The sequence below is a fragment of the Neomonachus schauinslandi genome, chromosome 7, assembly GCF_002201575.2.
Source record: "Neomonachus schauinslandi chromosome 7, ASM220157v2, whole genome shotgun sequence".
In the NCBI taxonomy this organism is placed as follows: domain Eukaryota; kingdom Metazoa; phylum Chordata; class Mammalia; order Carnivora; family Phocidae; genus Neomonachus; species Neomonachus schauinslandi.
The window spans coordinates 124,381,792-124,398,937 of NC_058409.1; the positions used below are offsets into that span (position 1 = coordinate 124,381,792).

At 45.2% G+C, this 17,146-nt stretch overlaps 1 protein-coding gene across 1 annotated transcript; it reads right to left on the reverse strand.

Annotated features, from left to right (window-relative positions):
• Positions 1–4,882: 4,882 nt before the first annotated feature.
• Positions 4,883–15,427, reverse strand: RXFP3 (relaxin family peptide receptor 3). Its single transcript, XM_021695181.1, has 3 exons — positions 15,397–15,427; positions 12,767–12,819; positions 4,883–6,286 (listed from the first exon to the last, which is right to left on the reverse strand). Exons 1-3 carry the CDS (start codon positions 15,425–15,427, stop codon positions 4,883–4,885), a joined length of 1,488 nt encoding a protein of 495 aa, XP_021550856.1.
• Positions 15,428–17,146: the final 1,719 nt, after the last annotated feature.

Below are 17,146 nucleotides of genomic sequence, written 5' to 3' on the forward strand. Positions count from 1 at the left end.
TCCCTCAGACACAGGGAAGTCCATGGCAGGAAATCAGTCTCTTTTTTTGGCTCTGCAGTTTTAGGGTCTGCCCATTGGATGCCCTGTGATAAGACCTCAGCCTCAGCCGTCTGCCCACACCTCACTTTCTGCCAGCTCTCTGCACAACAGTTTCCAGCTTTCGGGCATCATTTATCTTAGAAAAGATTGGGCTCTGCCTCCATTCACTGGGGCAAAGGTTGAGTGTGGGAGAGAGCTCCTCCATCTCAGGCTATTTCTGGCCTTGACAAAACTCGAGAAGCAGACTAGTTCTACACACGACAAATTGGGTCTATTCTATCATGTGTTTTTTTTTTTTTTCCTAATCAGAGGTCCGTATTTTGTCAGAGGGTCATATTTTTCATTAAGTCACCAATACTCAAAATACTGCTGATGATTTATTTTATGATATTAATTTACTCATATTTAATTCATAATTTGCTCATATAGACAGATAGTCCCTGACTTACAATGGTTCAACCTAAATTTTTTTTTTTTTTTTTTACTTTATGATAGTTGGGAAGCAATGCGCATTCAGTAGAAACCCATACTTTGAATTTTGAATTTTGATCTTTTCTGGGTGATACGTGGTATGTTCCTCTCTCATGATGCTAGGCAGTGACAGCTCAGCTCCCAGTTAGCCTCATGATCACAAAGGTGAACAACTGGTACATTGACCATTCTGTCCCCATACAGCTCTGCAGTTTTTTTTCCCTTTCAGTACAGTATTCAATAAATTACATGAGACAGTCAACACTCAAAACCACTCCATCTTCCCCAGTCTGCCTTCCTCCCTCTCCATCACATTATCTATCCCAGAGCTGCAAGGTCATGACTGAATTAGAGGAACGATCAGGGACAATCGATACCTGCTTCCTTCCCAATAAGTGTGGGATGATGATGAGCAAATGCTCAGAGGACCCCATGTGAGTCAGTACCCTACATTTATAAAAGAAACAGCACCTTTATAAAAGAAACAGCTACCTCGCTTGCTTTACCCACCTGTCCTTGACCTCTGTAAGGCTTAAAAATGGAATTATTTGCAGAGTTCAATGTTTATTTCCTGATCATTTCTCCAAAGACTGTTCTGGTGGTTGAAGATTTTGAAATCAATGAATGGGTGAGCTAGGAGAGTGACCTGCAGCTGAGGACCATCTTACCTGGACTCCAAGAAGTTAAAAGTCATCATCTTTGGCCAACCACAGGGCATGGTCTTTATTATGAGTGAAGCTCTTTTCAGCTGGAGTACTGGATGGGTTGCTGGCATGAAGAAAGGTGCTAGAGCATGCACCGCCCCCCCATACATATGCACTCACACACACTCAAATATTCAAATAAACACTGGGCTCTTTCAACTCCACTCCACTGAGGTTTGAATGAGTGGATAGAAGCCAATTTTAAAAGCCTTTAACCACCTTTGGGAACTCAAGTACTTGTTCTCAGTATACCAATGGCATGTTCTCTCTGGGACAAAAATGTTCCATTCCCAGACAAATAAAACAAATACAGGGACACCTAAATTCTGAACAGAAATCCCAGAAAATTCTGTAGAAGAAAAGGAAGCCAAACTGCCTTGCTTCCTGCTTCCCCCACCATGCAGCAGACATTCAATCTCAAACCTTTAATCATTGCTTTTCCTCAGCTTCAAATGTCCTTTCTATGTCCCCACTGCCTGTCTAAATGGGCATTCTTGCCCATCTAAATTGTACCCATATTTCTAGGTCCATCTCAAGTACTATTTTGGTGAGGAAGTCTCTGACTACCCCCCCCCCCCCCCGCAGAGCCAAGCTTTCTATCCCTTATATTCCCATAGCACTTTCTTTTAGTCCTTGCTATGACATTCAACTCACTGTTCCATGACTTAGGTACCTTGTGGACATGGCTCTGTCTCCTTCTAGATGTAAAAGTCAGTAGTGTGTCCAGCTGGTATATGCCATTTCAGCACCCAGTACAGGGCTTGGCATGCAACTGGCACTCAAAAAAAAAATGTGGCCATTGCCTAGTTCATTTTTTTGTCTTTGTGGTAGACGGAAGTCATAGTTTTTGCTCCCTCCAGCCATGTTCTTACAAGCCCTCAGGTTCAGATGGGGACCAGTTGATTCTTTTCGCAGTGTTCTTTCATGAAGGCCCTGTCCCTAGCCCCTTCCATTTTTCTAGTGTCCATCACAGCAGAAGCACACACTTCAACATACTTTCCTAAAAACCCCAAGCTACCAACATAGTATTTTATTGTCAGAATTGAAATGGCAAGTTCCTTTGATAAAGAGAATCTCTCAATAAGAGTCTAATATCAACACTATACATGGATACACTGCCAAGCTACTACTATTTGTTCTTTCTGGGTGTTCACTTGCATGTTTATTTTGTTTTGGGGTCTTGGAGGGGCTTGCAGTTCAATTTTTTAAAAAGATTTTATTTATTTATTTGAGAGAGAGAACACGAGCAGGGAGAAAAAAAATGAACAGAATCATTCTGAGTTCAGGGCAAGGGCAAAGGGAGAGAGAGAAGCAGGCTCTCCGCTGAGCAGAGAGCCCAATGTAGGACTCAATCCCAGGACCCTGAGATCATGACCTGAGCCGAAGGCAGACACTTAACTCAACTGAGCCATCCAGGCGCCCTGCAGTTCAATTTTTATTAGCCCAATTGCTATTCAATATCTATCAATAATTTTTCTTCCTAAAGGGCAAAGAAAGACTAATTTGCCTACTTTATATATTTATGTTTTAAAGTAAACCCTATACCCAAGATGGGGCTTGAACTTAGGAACCAGAGATCAAAAGTCACATACTCTACTGACTGAGCCAGCCACGGGTGGGTCCCTAATTTGACTGCTTTAAAACAAAAGCATTATTCTGTTTTCTAAAACAGTTAACTTCTCAAGACTGCTCAGGATTGAGGAAATCAGGAAGCTTTTGTTTTTGTGGCAAAGGTATGAATGCTTAGCAATTGCACTGTGTTTTGTCACAGAAAACAGGATAAAGGACGCTAGGGCTTTAGATGGTCACATTTATCCTTAAATCTCAGACAATATACGGAAGTTTCCAACAAAATTACAAAAAGATTTACAGTTTGAGAGGTTATTTAAACAGACATGTTTGTATAATGATTATTTTTTGTATTAAAATAACCACAGCAGTAGATGCCCACGTTGCTGGGTTTTTCTTGTTGTTGCTGTTTTACCCCAAGCTAGATCGCCAAAGAGAACAGAGGCACCTCTGTCAAAACTAGCGGTTGGGTGGATAGACTGATATTTGATCCCCGTTCTCTAAGCATCCTCAAGAAAGGATTAAACTGCTGTGACCAGAACAGAATTGTCCTAAGAAACGTGTCACTCTTCAGAGATGGTTCCCTAGATTGCCTGGGGGTTACAGAAGAATTCATAATACTCATTCACTGTGCAGAGCACTGCTTAGAATAAATGGAACTTGGTGTGTCCTATGGGAAGTCTTACTCCCCACCTTGTCCTCTCCATATCATGAGAAAGAGAGAACCCCACACCAGAAATTCTGAGGATCCCCTTAGAACAGACTCTCTGTACTCTCTTCACTTTAGGACAGATTTTACTTGAGTCTTCCGTTCCCTTTCCCACCCCACCCCTCCTGTTGAAATTTGGTTTCCAGGAGCACCCCCCCTTCCCCCCCGCCCCTGCACATTTCTACAGCATCTCTTAGTTTTCTATCTAAGCCTACAAAAACTCTGGCGGAGCCATCCCTCTACTGATTGGTCCCAAGCCGCTATCAAAGGGACATCCGGATTCGCGAAGAGTGAGGGCTGGGGGGGGGGGGGGGGTGGGGGGTGGCGCTGCAGAGACGCCCCCACTCCCAGGCCTGTCTACTCAGACCTTGTCAAGTTGCTCCAGGGCACAGCTCACCTGCAGCGCGCAGTGTTTCCAGGCGCCCCCTCCGCTCTCCGGGGAACCCGGACGTCCCGGCTGCCAGCGCCTGGCGCACTCACTTCCTACTCGGTCACCAAGGAGCACGTCAGCTCCCCTTTTCCTTTAGAGGCGGTGGCCCGAAGAGGTCTCTCTTCAGTCCCTCTCATCACACTGCATCCGCTTCCTCCCGCAGTGAGGCCACTCCCCAGCGAATGGCTAGCGCGTGTTGGAGACAAGTATTTTGCCTCGGGTGACATCTAAGCGCAGAGTCGCGGTCCGGCTCCCGCAGAGCCACTCGCTCTGTCCGGGATGATAAACGATACAATGCCCCCCTGGGAGGTGCCCCTCTCGCGGTGCCTTTCTCTGGAGGGCGGATCGGGGTGGTCACTACTTCCTTCCGACTCCGAAGAAGTTTCTTATTCGCGAACTAGGTCTCCTGTGCGCAGCCACGCAGCAAGTCAGAGGGCGCTGTGGTGGTCTCGCGTGCCAAGGCGCAAAGGATTTTGTAGGCGGCTCCCGCGGTTGGATGCGCTTTGAGGACCCCTTCAAGAGCTCCATAAAAGTGGCTGGAATAAATGCGCTCAATTGTCTGCGCACCTTTGGCTGAGCCCCACTTCCTCGTGCCCCAATTTCTCTACGTTCTTGATTCCTTTCCCGCTTCTGCGCGCCCCCCACCCCCGCCCTGGGTTAACAGCTTAAGGGAGGAAGAGGCGTATGCGGGGAGAAGGGGACGCAGGCTGGTGGCTTAGTCCTGTGAGGTTGACCTCGGCCCGTTTGCCGGCGTCCTCTCTCCACCCGGTTTGGAAGCCTTCCCTCTCCGCAGACAGCCTCCCCTCCCCCGCCTTTTCACAGGCTGCTCCTTTACGCCTTTCCCTATCCTGGTCCCTCCTACCTCTGGATCCTGTGGGCCCCCAGCATCTCCTAATCCGCTCTCCTCTTTCCCTACTCGGGGAAGGCCACTTTGCAGCGACTGTGCCCCCTGGGCCCGAGTCAGTAGGCGGAGCTGCTGGGCAGCAGGTCGTAGTGCCCCCCACTGTAGACCACCACGCCGGGCGGGTAGTAGACCAGGTCAGGCTCCGCGGTCCGGTGGAGAGGTGCCAGGGCCTGCAGCCCCTGATCCTCGGGCTCTGGTTTGGTGGTGGCCGTGAAAGGGCGCATGCTGGTGAGGGAAGGCGACGCGACGCGCCACAGTAGACTCTTGAGCGCTTTGCGGAATTCGCGGCGCACCAGGCAGTAGAGGATGGGGTTGAGACAGCTGTTGGAGTGAGCCAGGCACACGCTCACCGGGAACGCGTATACCTGGCACAGGAAATACTCTTGGCTGAAGGGCACCGCGTTGAACTTGATGAGGATGCTCCAGGTGGTGAGCGCCTGGTTGGGCAGCCAACACAGGAAGAAGGATAGGACCACGATGGTCACCGACTTGGTGACCTTGGACCGTCTCCGGGCGCTGGCTGCGGCCAGGCCGCCCCGGGCCGCTGAGGCTCCTCCTTCGGTCCCAGACACACGGCGGTCGGAGATGAAGCGCACCAGCAGAAGATAGCACAGGCTGATGATGCACAACGGAAGCACGAAGCCTAGCAGCACCTTCTGCAAGTGGTAGAGGCCCAGCCAGAACTGTCTGTCTCCGCCCAGCAACTTGTCGGGGAAGCGCACCAGGCACAGTTCCTCGCCCATCACCTTGAAGGTCGTGGAGAAGATGGAGTTGGGCAACGAGGCCAGCGCGGCGGAGGCCCAGATCAATACGCACAGTGCTTTGGCTGAGAAGCAGCGGCTGTCCCCCAGGCTTTGGCCGCAGCAGTCGCCCCGGCCATGCCCTCGGGTCCGGTGGCTCTTAAGAGCCGAGGCCACCGAGCGGTAGCGCGCCACGCTCATGGAGGTGAGGAAGAAGACGCTGGCGTACATGGTCATGGACGTCACTATGGATACGATCTTACACATGGCCTTGCCGAAGGGCCATTTGAAGTCGAGAGCGTTTTCCACCGCCCAGAAGGGCAGGGTGAGTACGAATTGAAAGTCTGTCAGCGCCAGGTTGGTGACGAAGAGGTTGATGGAGGACTTGCGCCATCCGTGCTTACTCTTCATCAGGTAGAGCACCAGCAGGTTGCCGGTCAGCCCCAGCGCGCAAACCACCCAGTACACCACGCTGATGAGGATCCGCACCCGCGCCTCGGTGTCCGCACTTTCTGCCCCGCGGGTGCCTGGGGGATGGCCCGGCGCCGCGCCGTCCGGCAGCTCTAGCCCCAGCTCCCACCACAAGTCCTGGAGCTGCAGCGACGCGTTGCCGCTGGTGTTGGCCGCCTGTAGAAGGTACGGGATCAGACTGAAGAGTTCTGCGAGCTTGTCTCCGCCAGCCTCCTTATTCATGGTGACTGTGGTGGCGGCAGCGACCACCTGCAAGCGCAGGGGCTTCTAGGTCCTGTTCCGGGGGGTGTGTGTGGGAGAGTGGAGTCAAGACCGAAGCCAGTCCAACTCGCTGGGGGTTCTGTCCCGGCGAGGGCGCAGGGCGTGCGTGGGAGCTTTCAAAGCCGCAGCTGCAGATAGTTCCCGGAAAGTAGGTGCCAAACGCTTTCCCCGCGCGGGGTACACAGCCGCGGACGCCGGAGCTGCGCTTGGCGTCTCTTCTGGAGGGGAGTTCTAGCGCAGCTTCTGAGGCGAACGGTGGGCGCCCAAGGGTTCTCTGGCCAAGGTCGGAGTCTCCCGGTCCTTGCCGTACGATTCAGACGTTCCCCCACTGCCTTTGTTGGGCACTAGCCTATACCCACCCTGCCGCTCAGGAGCGCTACTGGGGGCTCGCTCCTTCTCTTTCAAATACCTTTGTCGGTTCCCTCCTCTGCTGCTTGGACGAGGTTTCTGTCCTTTGAGAGAAAAAGATAGAATTCCGTCTACCTCGCTCTGACCCTCTGGAGGTCTTTCGACGTCTACCCAGCTGCCTCGCGCCTTCACCTCTCCGCTGTTGTCAGCTCCCAGTGAGTTGCCAGCTGCGGCCACCCGAGTTATAGTTGTACCCGCAAAGCCTAGGCTGCGGGCTCCCAGGGAGCATGCGTAACCCCCGCGCGGGGGAGAGGGGGCGCTTTCCGAGGTGCTGAACTTCCTCCTCCGGGAGGAGGAAGCTGTGGGTAGGGGGCAGAGCCCACTAGCTGATTCCCCTTTTCCACTTCAAAGTTTCAGGACATGGTTGTAACCCTTTATTTTCCTCTGTTGCTGGAGAAAGAGTCGGCTTTGATTTGCGATCCCTTTTTCTTTCTTATTCCCAAACATAACTACAGGTATTAGAAAGTTTTTTCTTTCTTCCTTACTCCCACTTTATCTTTGAAATGATCCCATTTGATGAAAGATGGTTCTAAAAATTCACGATCTCTTGCCCATTTTTGTTTTTAAAAGCAATGAGCAACCTCTTCATGCCCAGACCCTAAGTCAGATGATGGGCTTTAACCGGATAGACAAACACAAGCTCCGCTTCTCCTTCTTTAATTATCTAACCACTTTACTTGGTGCCTGTGACTGTCAGGATTTTCAAAGCGTCCTCATAGAGCAAAACTCTGGGTTCAAGTGTTGCCCTCTGCCTTTGGTATATTCTGAGAACTGAAGCTAAGCCGAGAATATATCATTGGTGAGCTGACTTCACAGACACTAGATATCACCTGTCCAGCCCTCCGCCCAAAGCTCTTCCACAAATTGTTTACCCACATGCACTCTCTTTACCTTGATTTAGTTGGAATAGAGGATTCCATAAGGCTGTTTTTGGACCACCAGCCGCTTCCTTTCACTACTATTATAATCAGAACTCTTTAACAGGTGTTTTTTAGACCAAAGGAAGTAAATGCTAAGGAATCTTCTAAGTTATTTTGGACAAGGGGAACCAGTGTAAACCATTTTAATTATTTCTCAAGTTGTAGTTTATTTAAATGCCAGTTCAACTGCTCTAGTGTAAATTGCACTTTTTAGGGTGGACTTGAGAAATTTGAAATGTTTTCCTCACTGTCCCCAATGAAACTGAGACAAAAGTATCTTAAGCATGGCTGTTCTCTCTCCTGCGAAGCCCACAACTTTACTTACAGAAATCGAGAGGATATGACTTTCAAGCAGAGGAGATGGTAAAATACTTAGTTAAAAAAAGAAATGTGGTACCCAAAACATATGAAGGGAAACTGAAACAATCTGGATTCCAAAGCCGGAACCCAGTTCCAAGCACAGAACACTCTTCACTAGAGACTCTGGACTTCTCCACTTGCCTACTAGAGGGCGTCAGGGCTTTAGTAAAGAACGAACCAAAACCAAACCACTTTTGAACTGTTCTAATCTGGAGAAGCTCAACCCTGCTCTGATTATTGCTCCCAAACCACAGGTTGCCTCTGTGGACACCTCTTATCTCTGTTTTAGTAGTCTCACCTTCAAGCTCACTTTTCACTTCATGTTTTACAGTTCTTTCTCCATCAAATTTTTCTCTCTCTTTTCTTTAAAAAAAAAGTAAAAAAAAAAAAATTTCAAGGTGCTGTTGAAAAACAAAGAAGACTAGGGCATACCCTGACAGCACTTTGCCTTGGTTTTCACATTCGTATACGGAAGGAATTATAGTTTTCAAATATTCTGAGGATAGGTACTAAGCAGATGACATCAGAGTCAGGTGGGCAGCTTGCTAAAAATATAAATTGCAATTCTCCCCCCAGTCCCACACTGGCCCAGAGATTCTGATTCTCAGTGGATTTGGAAAAGGGCCCAAGACTCTACATTTTAAAAGCATTCTTCCAGATGATATTAATTTTTTCCCAAGTTTGGGAACATCTGGACTTTTATTTCTTTTCTAACATTCCATGTAAAAAATATTAAGTCTCCCAAAGTAATTAATGTCCAGTGATGGTTTATCATACACTAGGATTGGAAGCAAAGGAAGAGAAGGAGGTCTTGGCAAGCTTCCCTAAAATCGCATTTGGGCCCAACAATGACATTTTCTTCACTGTGGGACTGGGATGGCCATGTGCTCTTGAGGTACGCCAGGCCTTGAATACTAGCCCACACAACTCAGATTGAGCCCTCAGGAGAGGCTGTTCCCAAGGGCTACTCTCCGAGAATGCTGCCAGATGCTTCTGAGCCTAGAATGTTCTTCATTTCCAAATCTGCTCTCTGCAAATGAACCAGAGATCATGTTCAGGAATTTATAGTATCACTTAACTAAGCCTTTGTTATGGAAGCAAAAATCCCCTTTCAAATATGAAATGAACTTTTCCAATATGAACTAAAGATATTTTGGACCATTTATCTTAAAAGCATGGGCCATGCTTTTCTCAAACATCATCTAAAAAATTCAAGGAGAGAAACATATCAGTTGTGGTCAAATATCACTTAGGTATAAAAGATCATATCCAAATAATGTAGTATATAACCAACAGGTAAGTAAAGGCCAGGGTGTGAGTTTGGGGGAGTCTGTTATCATATGGATTGTTTGTTCTGGGTAGACTGTAGCAAGACAGAACTTGAGCTGGATCTAAATGAGGAGACAGGACATTACAGGATTCAGGTTAGAGAGGAGATATTTAATCTTGATTCTGGGATTCTACAAAGCCAGGTGGGTTTTCAGAAAAAAGAATCTATTCTTTCAAGATTCTTTTGGAATATGTGCAGATACCTTTCACCGTGCATTACTTCTTTTCAGTCTGCAGATATCACAGATTTTTATTTTACCATAATTATGAACTGAGTTCCTAATAGGCACAAAGCAATGTGTTAGGTGTTTGGATATATAGCAACAAAAACAACAATGGCACAATATGAATGATAATAATAGAAACAATGATAACCACTTATATTTCACATTTATTTGGACACTATTATTTTCCCAGAGTTGCTGTAACAAATTACAACAAAACAGGTGGTTTGAAACAACAGAAATTTATTATCTCAAAATCCTCGAGATTAGAAGTCAGAAATCAAGGTGTTGGCAGAGTGGGTTCCTTGGAGACTCTGAGGGAAAAAACATCCCATGCCTCTCTCCCAACTTCTGGTGGGTCTATGTTGATTTCTTGGTTTGTAAGTGCATCACTGCCATCTCTGTCTTTGTCTTCAGATGGCATTCTTCTTTCTGTGTATATCTTTGTATCTCTGTTTTCTCTCTATAAGGACACTAGTCATTGAATTAGGGTCCACTTTAATCCGTAGGACCTCATCCTAACTAATTACATCTGCAAAGAATGTACATTTACATTTCCAAACAAGGTCACACTCACAGGTACCAGGGACTAAGACTTGAACATATCTTTTTAGGGGACAAAATTTTACCAACTACAGGTAACAACCATGTGCACTGTGCAAAGGGTTTTATCTGAATTTTCTCACCTAATACTGAAAACCAGTGAGGTTGATACTACTATCATCCCAGATCTGATTTTTAGCCTTTAATGCCCAGAACTCCAAAGCTGCATATCCAACTGCTACTTGGCACTTCTACATGGTTGCTGATTCCCTTCAGATTACTCAATCTTAGTCTAAGGCATTACTGTTCATATAACTGTTTGAACCAAAACCCCAAGAGTAGTTCTTTATCTCTCATTTTTCCTTACACCAATTTAACTCAATCTAGAAGGTCTTGTTAGCATGTTCTCAAGAGCAAAAACAAAAACAAACCCCCCAAATTCCCGAATCTATCTACTTCTTTCTATTTTTCCATTTCTCCCTGTGTTAGTTATCTCTTGCCGAATACTAATTTATGTTAAAACTTTACGGCTTAAAACAACAAATATCATCTCACCGTTTGTGTAGGTCAGGAATCCAGGTGCAGCATAGGGTCATTGGCTCAAGGTCTATCATAGGGTTGCAGGCAAGCTATCAGCTGGGTCTGTGGGTTTATTTAATAGATTTAGTGGTAGGGAGGGGGATTCATTCAGAAGGGTGTTGGCAGACCTTGATCTTTCACTCTGTGGGATTCTCCACAGGGCTGCTTCACAATATGGCATCTGGTTTCCAGCAGGGTGAGTGATGAGAGTGAGAGAGAGAGAGAGAGAGAGAGGAATTGGCATGAAAGCTATAGTGTTTTTATGATCTAGTAAAAGTGATACTCCCACCACCTTTTCCCTGTTCTATTTTTTGGAGGCCAATCAATAAGTCTAGGGGCACCTGGATGGCTCAACCAGTTAAGCATCTGCCTTCAGCTCAGGTCATGATCCCAGAGTCCTGGGATCAAGCCCAGTGTCAGGCTCCCTGCTGAGTGGGGAGCCTGCTTCTCTCTTTCCCACTCCCCCCCGCTTGCTCTCTCTCTCTCTCTCTGTCAAATAAGTAAATAAAATCTTAAAAAAAATAAGTCCAGTCCACACTCAAGGAGAGGGGAATTATACAGGAATATGATTACTAGGAGGCAGACATCATTGGGATCATCTTGAAACCTGACATAGGGCAGGTTGTCACAATACCCAGCAGGAAACAGGAGTTGAAGCCCTACAGCTCCGCAGTGCTGGAACAATAAAGACTGAAATTCAAGCTTAGTAAAGTGGAGGGGAGTAAGTAAACAGTCTAGGCTTTCAGGCAAACCCCAAAAGAGGAACATCCTAAAGGTAAGTTCTACACTCTATTCTCAACATCCTGAAAATACACACTTTCTTCAAATACACATAAAACATTCACCAAGATAGGCCACTTGCTGGGCCAAAATCAAGATTCAACACATTTCAACGGGTTGAAATCATACAGAACTTGTATTTTGAGCACAGTGGAATTAAACTAGATATCAACAAAAGAATGATAACTGTAAGTCTTTGAATGTTTCAAAATTAAGCCACACATTTTAAACAACCCTGATTAAAGAACTAAAATACAAAACGTTATAAAACAAATTACAGAATGTTTTAAAGTAAATCATAATAAAACATGGCATCAGATTTTGAGATGCAATCAAAACAGTGCTTAGAGGGAAATTTATAGCTGTAAGTGCATATTTTTAAAAAGAAAAGAGGTTGGGGCGCCTGGGTGGCTCAGTCGTTAAGCGTCTGCTTTTGGGTCAGGTCATGGTCCCAGGGTCCTGGGATCGAGCCCCACATCAGGCTCCCTGCTCGGCAGAGGGCCTGCTTCTCCCTCTACCACTCCTCCTGCTGTGTTCCCTCGCTCGCTGTCTCTTTCTCCGCCAAATAAATAAATAAAATCTTAAAAAAAAAGAAAAGAAAAGAGGTTAAACATCAATGATCTAAGCTTCCAACTCAAAATCCTAGAGAAAGACAAACACTTTAATTCCAAAGAAAGAAGCAGCATGGGTATATTAAAGATAAGAGCAGAACATTTGGACAGCCCCTGCTATGTCAGGGATTAACCTTCTAGTTGCTGACTCAGAGAGAGTGGGTGGAGGAAGTGTCAAGAGAAGACCAGAGCGGCCAAGGTGGGGTTACTCGGGGGGCTTTCAGCATATCCATAAAGGAGAATATTTATTTCTAAGGGCAAAGAGAGAAATGAATAGTCTAATACTAAAACCAGAATCTGTTTCCCCAGAGTTCCCCAGAGGCTACCTGGGAGTTAGGAGAGGAAGCCAACTCTTTAATGGAGAGGTGTGTCCATGGGTCTCAAAGCAGGTCATTCCCAGAACATTCGCCACTAAGTCTCCCAGCCACCTACCCTCGGATCAAATATTTGTTTATCATTTTTATCTTTGAGGGAAATGCAGTAATAAATAAAACATAGTCCTTGTATCTATAGTTTATAATCAAGGGGAAAATCAATGATAAAGAATCATGAGATTCATTAACTTCACACAGTGAAATTCAGCTTGGCTACCTGCTTTCTAATTCACCACTTGACAACATCAGTTCTTTCTACGAGTCTTTCACAGATTTCTCTTTGCCTTACATACTAGTCCATGTATTCAAAAAACATATCCTGTGTGCCCAGTTTTCTCACATTGGGTTTCAAAGACTCCATCAGTCTATCCATACACGTATCAGTCCTCTCACCTTCAAAAGAGGAATCACAACATCTTAATCGGATCACAGCCACCACTTTACTGCAGGAAGTGGTGACTGAATCAGTACAGCCCTTTGCTCTTGGAGGCCTCTCAGGAGACTGGGGGCAGATTTAATAGGACAGCAAACAATCAACTAATAGTTGAGTCAGTGTTATCTGCAACACTCAGAGGGGCTGTGAAGCAACAGAACAGGCCTTCTTGTTGCCAAGGAGGTCATCCTGGTGGGCACCATTTGGACAGTGTGGCCAAGGTAGAGAAAGGTGTTCGAAGAGGCATCTAGCCCTCAGCTAGCTGTCCCCTGGGCCTCATGAAAGGGTCTCTGAAAGCACAGAGTCTGGCTTTCTGTGCTCTGAAGACCAAAGGGCTGCAAATACTCATCTCGTGGCTGTAGAGATAACCTATATCTCTGTCTGGCAGAGTGGACAAGCTATGTTGAAACTCTACAAAACCATACAGAGAAGTTTTATCTTTATCCAGGCTTAACTTCAAAGTGAATTTGTTGTGATTTTCGTGTGTATTTTTTAAAGTCACTTCATCCTTAGGAGAAACATATACTGTCCATTGAAATGAGATGGTTGGAGAACTTAGGGGCCTTGCTTCCTAAGTTACAAGGAAATATCTTTAACAGGAATTAGTAGTATGTATGCATCTGCCTGATTTTAGGCTAGGTGTTGCTGACCAAGTTTTTGCTCCATTGGTTTTCCAACGACCAACAGATAAACTAGTGACAAGGTGAATGAATGGGCCCACAGTGGTAGATCCCTACAATAGAACACTGTGCAGAAATAAAAAGGAGCAGCGCACTCGGACACAAAATATCCAAATAATGATGCTGAGTAAAAGAAGGCAGGCAGAAGTTAGTTTATACTGCATGAGTCCCTTTATGTGAAATTCAAGAAATTGTTAATGAATGTCCAGTGACAACAGGAATGACTACCTGTGGTTGTGGGGTCATATAAGTAGGGACAGGAGGAGGGGACTACAAAGGAGCAGGAAGAAATTTCTGGTTTGATCCACGCACACTAGCACACACACACCAAATGTGCACATACACATATATATGTCAAAATTTACTGTGGCGATGGTTTCGCAGGTGTGTATGTATACACTTGCCAACACATAAAATTGTATACTTTAAACATATGCGGTTTATTGCATATCAATTGTACCTCAATAACACAAAAAGTGGGGGTACTCTTATGGTATATCTTTATTGCTACCTGAACTGATCTCATTAACTCATTCCGAAGTTCCTTGGGGGCATAGCTGATCTGCTCTCAATGACCACAGGAGGCTAACAGAAAGCAGTGATGAACATCAGGGGGGTGACCCCCTGGGACGAGGGCAGGAGCTCTCCTCTGAGGAGGAGAATGCCAGCCCAGGCTACTCATGGGCTCTTGTTGACCTCAGTGGGTTAAAAGAATATTAAAACTGGGATAAACTAGGATTGTGAACCTTCCTTGGCACTTTCATACCTTCCTGACACTGCTTTCCATGAAAGAATTTATGATTGGTCAGATTCCAAGGACGTTGATCGAGCTACATTTATTAGTAGGTGGAGTTATTGGTTCTTAACCAAACGAACTCAATTTTTCTCTTCCATTTTTTTCCTTCTGGGCAGCAGAGTATGTAAAGCCTGGACTTTTCTCCTGTTCTTATTCCAGTTTGCGCTAGTGAATAACTCCTCCTTGAAATGCTTTCCACTTGATTTTGAGGATACCACACTCACCATTCATTCTCTTCTTATTTCGTTGGCCACTCCTCAGTCTCCTGTGCTGATTTCTCTTTATTTCCCGGGACTCTAAATATTGGAGCTCTCCCAGTGTCTTAGCCTATTTGGGCTGATATAATAAAGATGTCAAAGACTGGGTTGCTTATAAACAACAGAAATTCATTCCTCACAATTCTGGAGGCTGAGAAGTCCCAGATCAAGGCCCTGGCAGAGTCAGGGCCTGGTGAGAGCCTGCTTCCTGGTTCACAGACGGCCAACTTCTTGCTGCGTCTTCACATGGTAGAAAGGGTGAGGGAGCTCTCTGGGCTCTCTTTTATAAGGGCACTAATCCCATTCATGAGGCCTCCACTCTTATGACCTAATCACCTCCCAAAGACCCCACCTTCCTATGCCATCACACTGGGGTTTAGGATTTTAACATATGAATTTTGTTTATGTGTAGCAATGGGGGCAGGGGGACAGATATTTAGTCTATTGCACCCAGAGTACAAGCCTCATGTCTTTTTTCTTCTCTGCTACAATGCATACAATAGGTATTCTCATTGCATTTCAAGACTACTAATATCATCCAAATACCTATGATGACTTCCCAACCTGAACCTCTCTCTGAACTCCAGACTTGTATATCCAGTGATCTACTTGACATTTCCTTTCAGATATCTAGGAGACATCTTAACATGTCTCAAACTGAACTTTTGATTTTCCCCACTCCCACCATTTCTAGTCTACCTTCCGTCTTCCCCATCTCAATTATGGGCAACTCTGAACCTTGAAATCCATCCTGAGTTCTTTTTTCTCACACATCCAATTGATTAGAAAGTCTTGTTTTTTTACCTTCAAAATAAATCTGACCAATTTTCACCATGTCTTCTGCTACCACCTGATGTAATCCATCATTATCTTGTACCTGAGTTAATTCAGTGGCCTCCTAACTGCTCTTTGTGCTCCTCCTTTTCCCTCTACAGCAGCCCAAGAGACCTTATAAATCCTAAGTCAATTCTTGTCACTCCTGTACTCACCCCCCCACCCCCAATGGCTCTTAAAGTCCTCAGGGTAAAATCCAAAGTCTTCCTTGTGGTATCTAAGTGCCTTCATGACCTTCCCTTCTCCTGTCTATCACCACTCTGCCCTTGTTCACACACTATAGTCACAACAAACACTTTGCTTCCTCTTGAGCTCTCTAAGCATATTCCTACTTATTCCCAATTGACGGTCTTTCCTATTACTGTCTCCTTGGCCTGGGATGCTCTTCTCCTAGATACCTATTTCATCCAGATTCTTAATGCCTTCCCTTAAAATCATCTTAGGGGAGGCCATTCTTGACTCTCTTATATAAAACAGGAACCCACCCATCTCGATCACTTCCAGTCCTCCTTAGTCTGTTCATTGTTCTCCACTGTTCTTACCACTGTCTTACATATTATATCTTTACTTGTTTATTCTCGTTCCCCCTGGCTCAAGCAAACATGAGGAAAGAGTCTCTGATTATTTCATTTGTTGCTCTATTCCCAATGCCTGGACACAGAAGGCAGTCAATAAATATTTGTTGAATGAAGATATGAAGTATTCTCTTTTTGCTAAGGCAGTCGTGCTCAAGCTTTCCCTAATACATTCCATTCCTAATTTCCTCCTCTCCTTGGGAACAATGGGCACACTATTCTTTAGTTCATACTTAATCTTTAAGGCAGAATGACAGAGAGGGACTGGTGCCCACATGGCTCAGGACTAACACAGGACCAATCTGATAATGATGGCATCTGTAGGTGCCAGCATGGCTGCTCGGAGACCACCAGGCATGGGCACTCAGTTGGCTACTAACTTCTCATTATTGGGCTTCTCTAATTTCCAATTCTATAGTATCCCCACCAAATGTTAAATTATTTTAAAGAATAAGAACATACTGTCACATTTTGTGTTTTTTATTTAGAAACAATCTCAAACTCACATAGAAGTTGGAAGTTAAGTTAGAGACAACATTTTGTGTTCTGAATCATTTGAGAGTCAATTGTCAACTAGATGCCCCTTCACCTCCAAATACTTTCATGTGTATCTCTAACAAAAAAGGACAGTCTTCTACACAGCCACAACCCTCAGAATCAGGACATTAAGTGATACAATACTAACATCCCATTCTCTGTCTCCTAATTGTTCCAACAATGTCTTTTGTAACAGAAGGATCTTCAGAATCATGTGTTGCTGTTCGTCGCCATATCTCTTTGGTCTCCTTCAATCTGGAACAGTTTTTGAGCTTTCCTTTGACTTTCTTGGCATTTTGAAGATTAAAAAAAAAAAAAACACAGTTATTTTGTAGAATGTCCCTTGATTTCAGTTGTCTGATGTCTTCTCATGATTAGATTCAGGCTATGTATCTTGGGCAGATATTTTATAGAGTGATGGTGTTCTTACTGGAGCCTGTCAGGTAGCACGCGGTTTTGATTGTCCACACTACTGATTTTGTTTTCTTTGCTTACTTGATTAAGGGGATATTTGCTATGCTTGTCTACTCTGAAGTACTCTTTTTGCTTTTCTTTTTTTTTTTTTTAAAGATTTTATTTATTTATTTGAGAGAGAGAATGAGATAGAG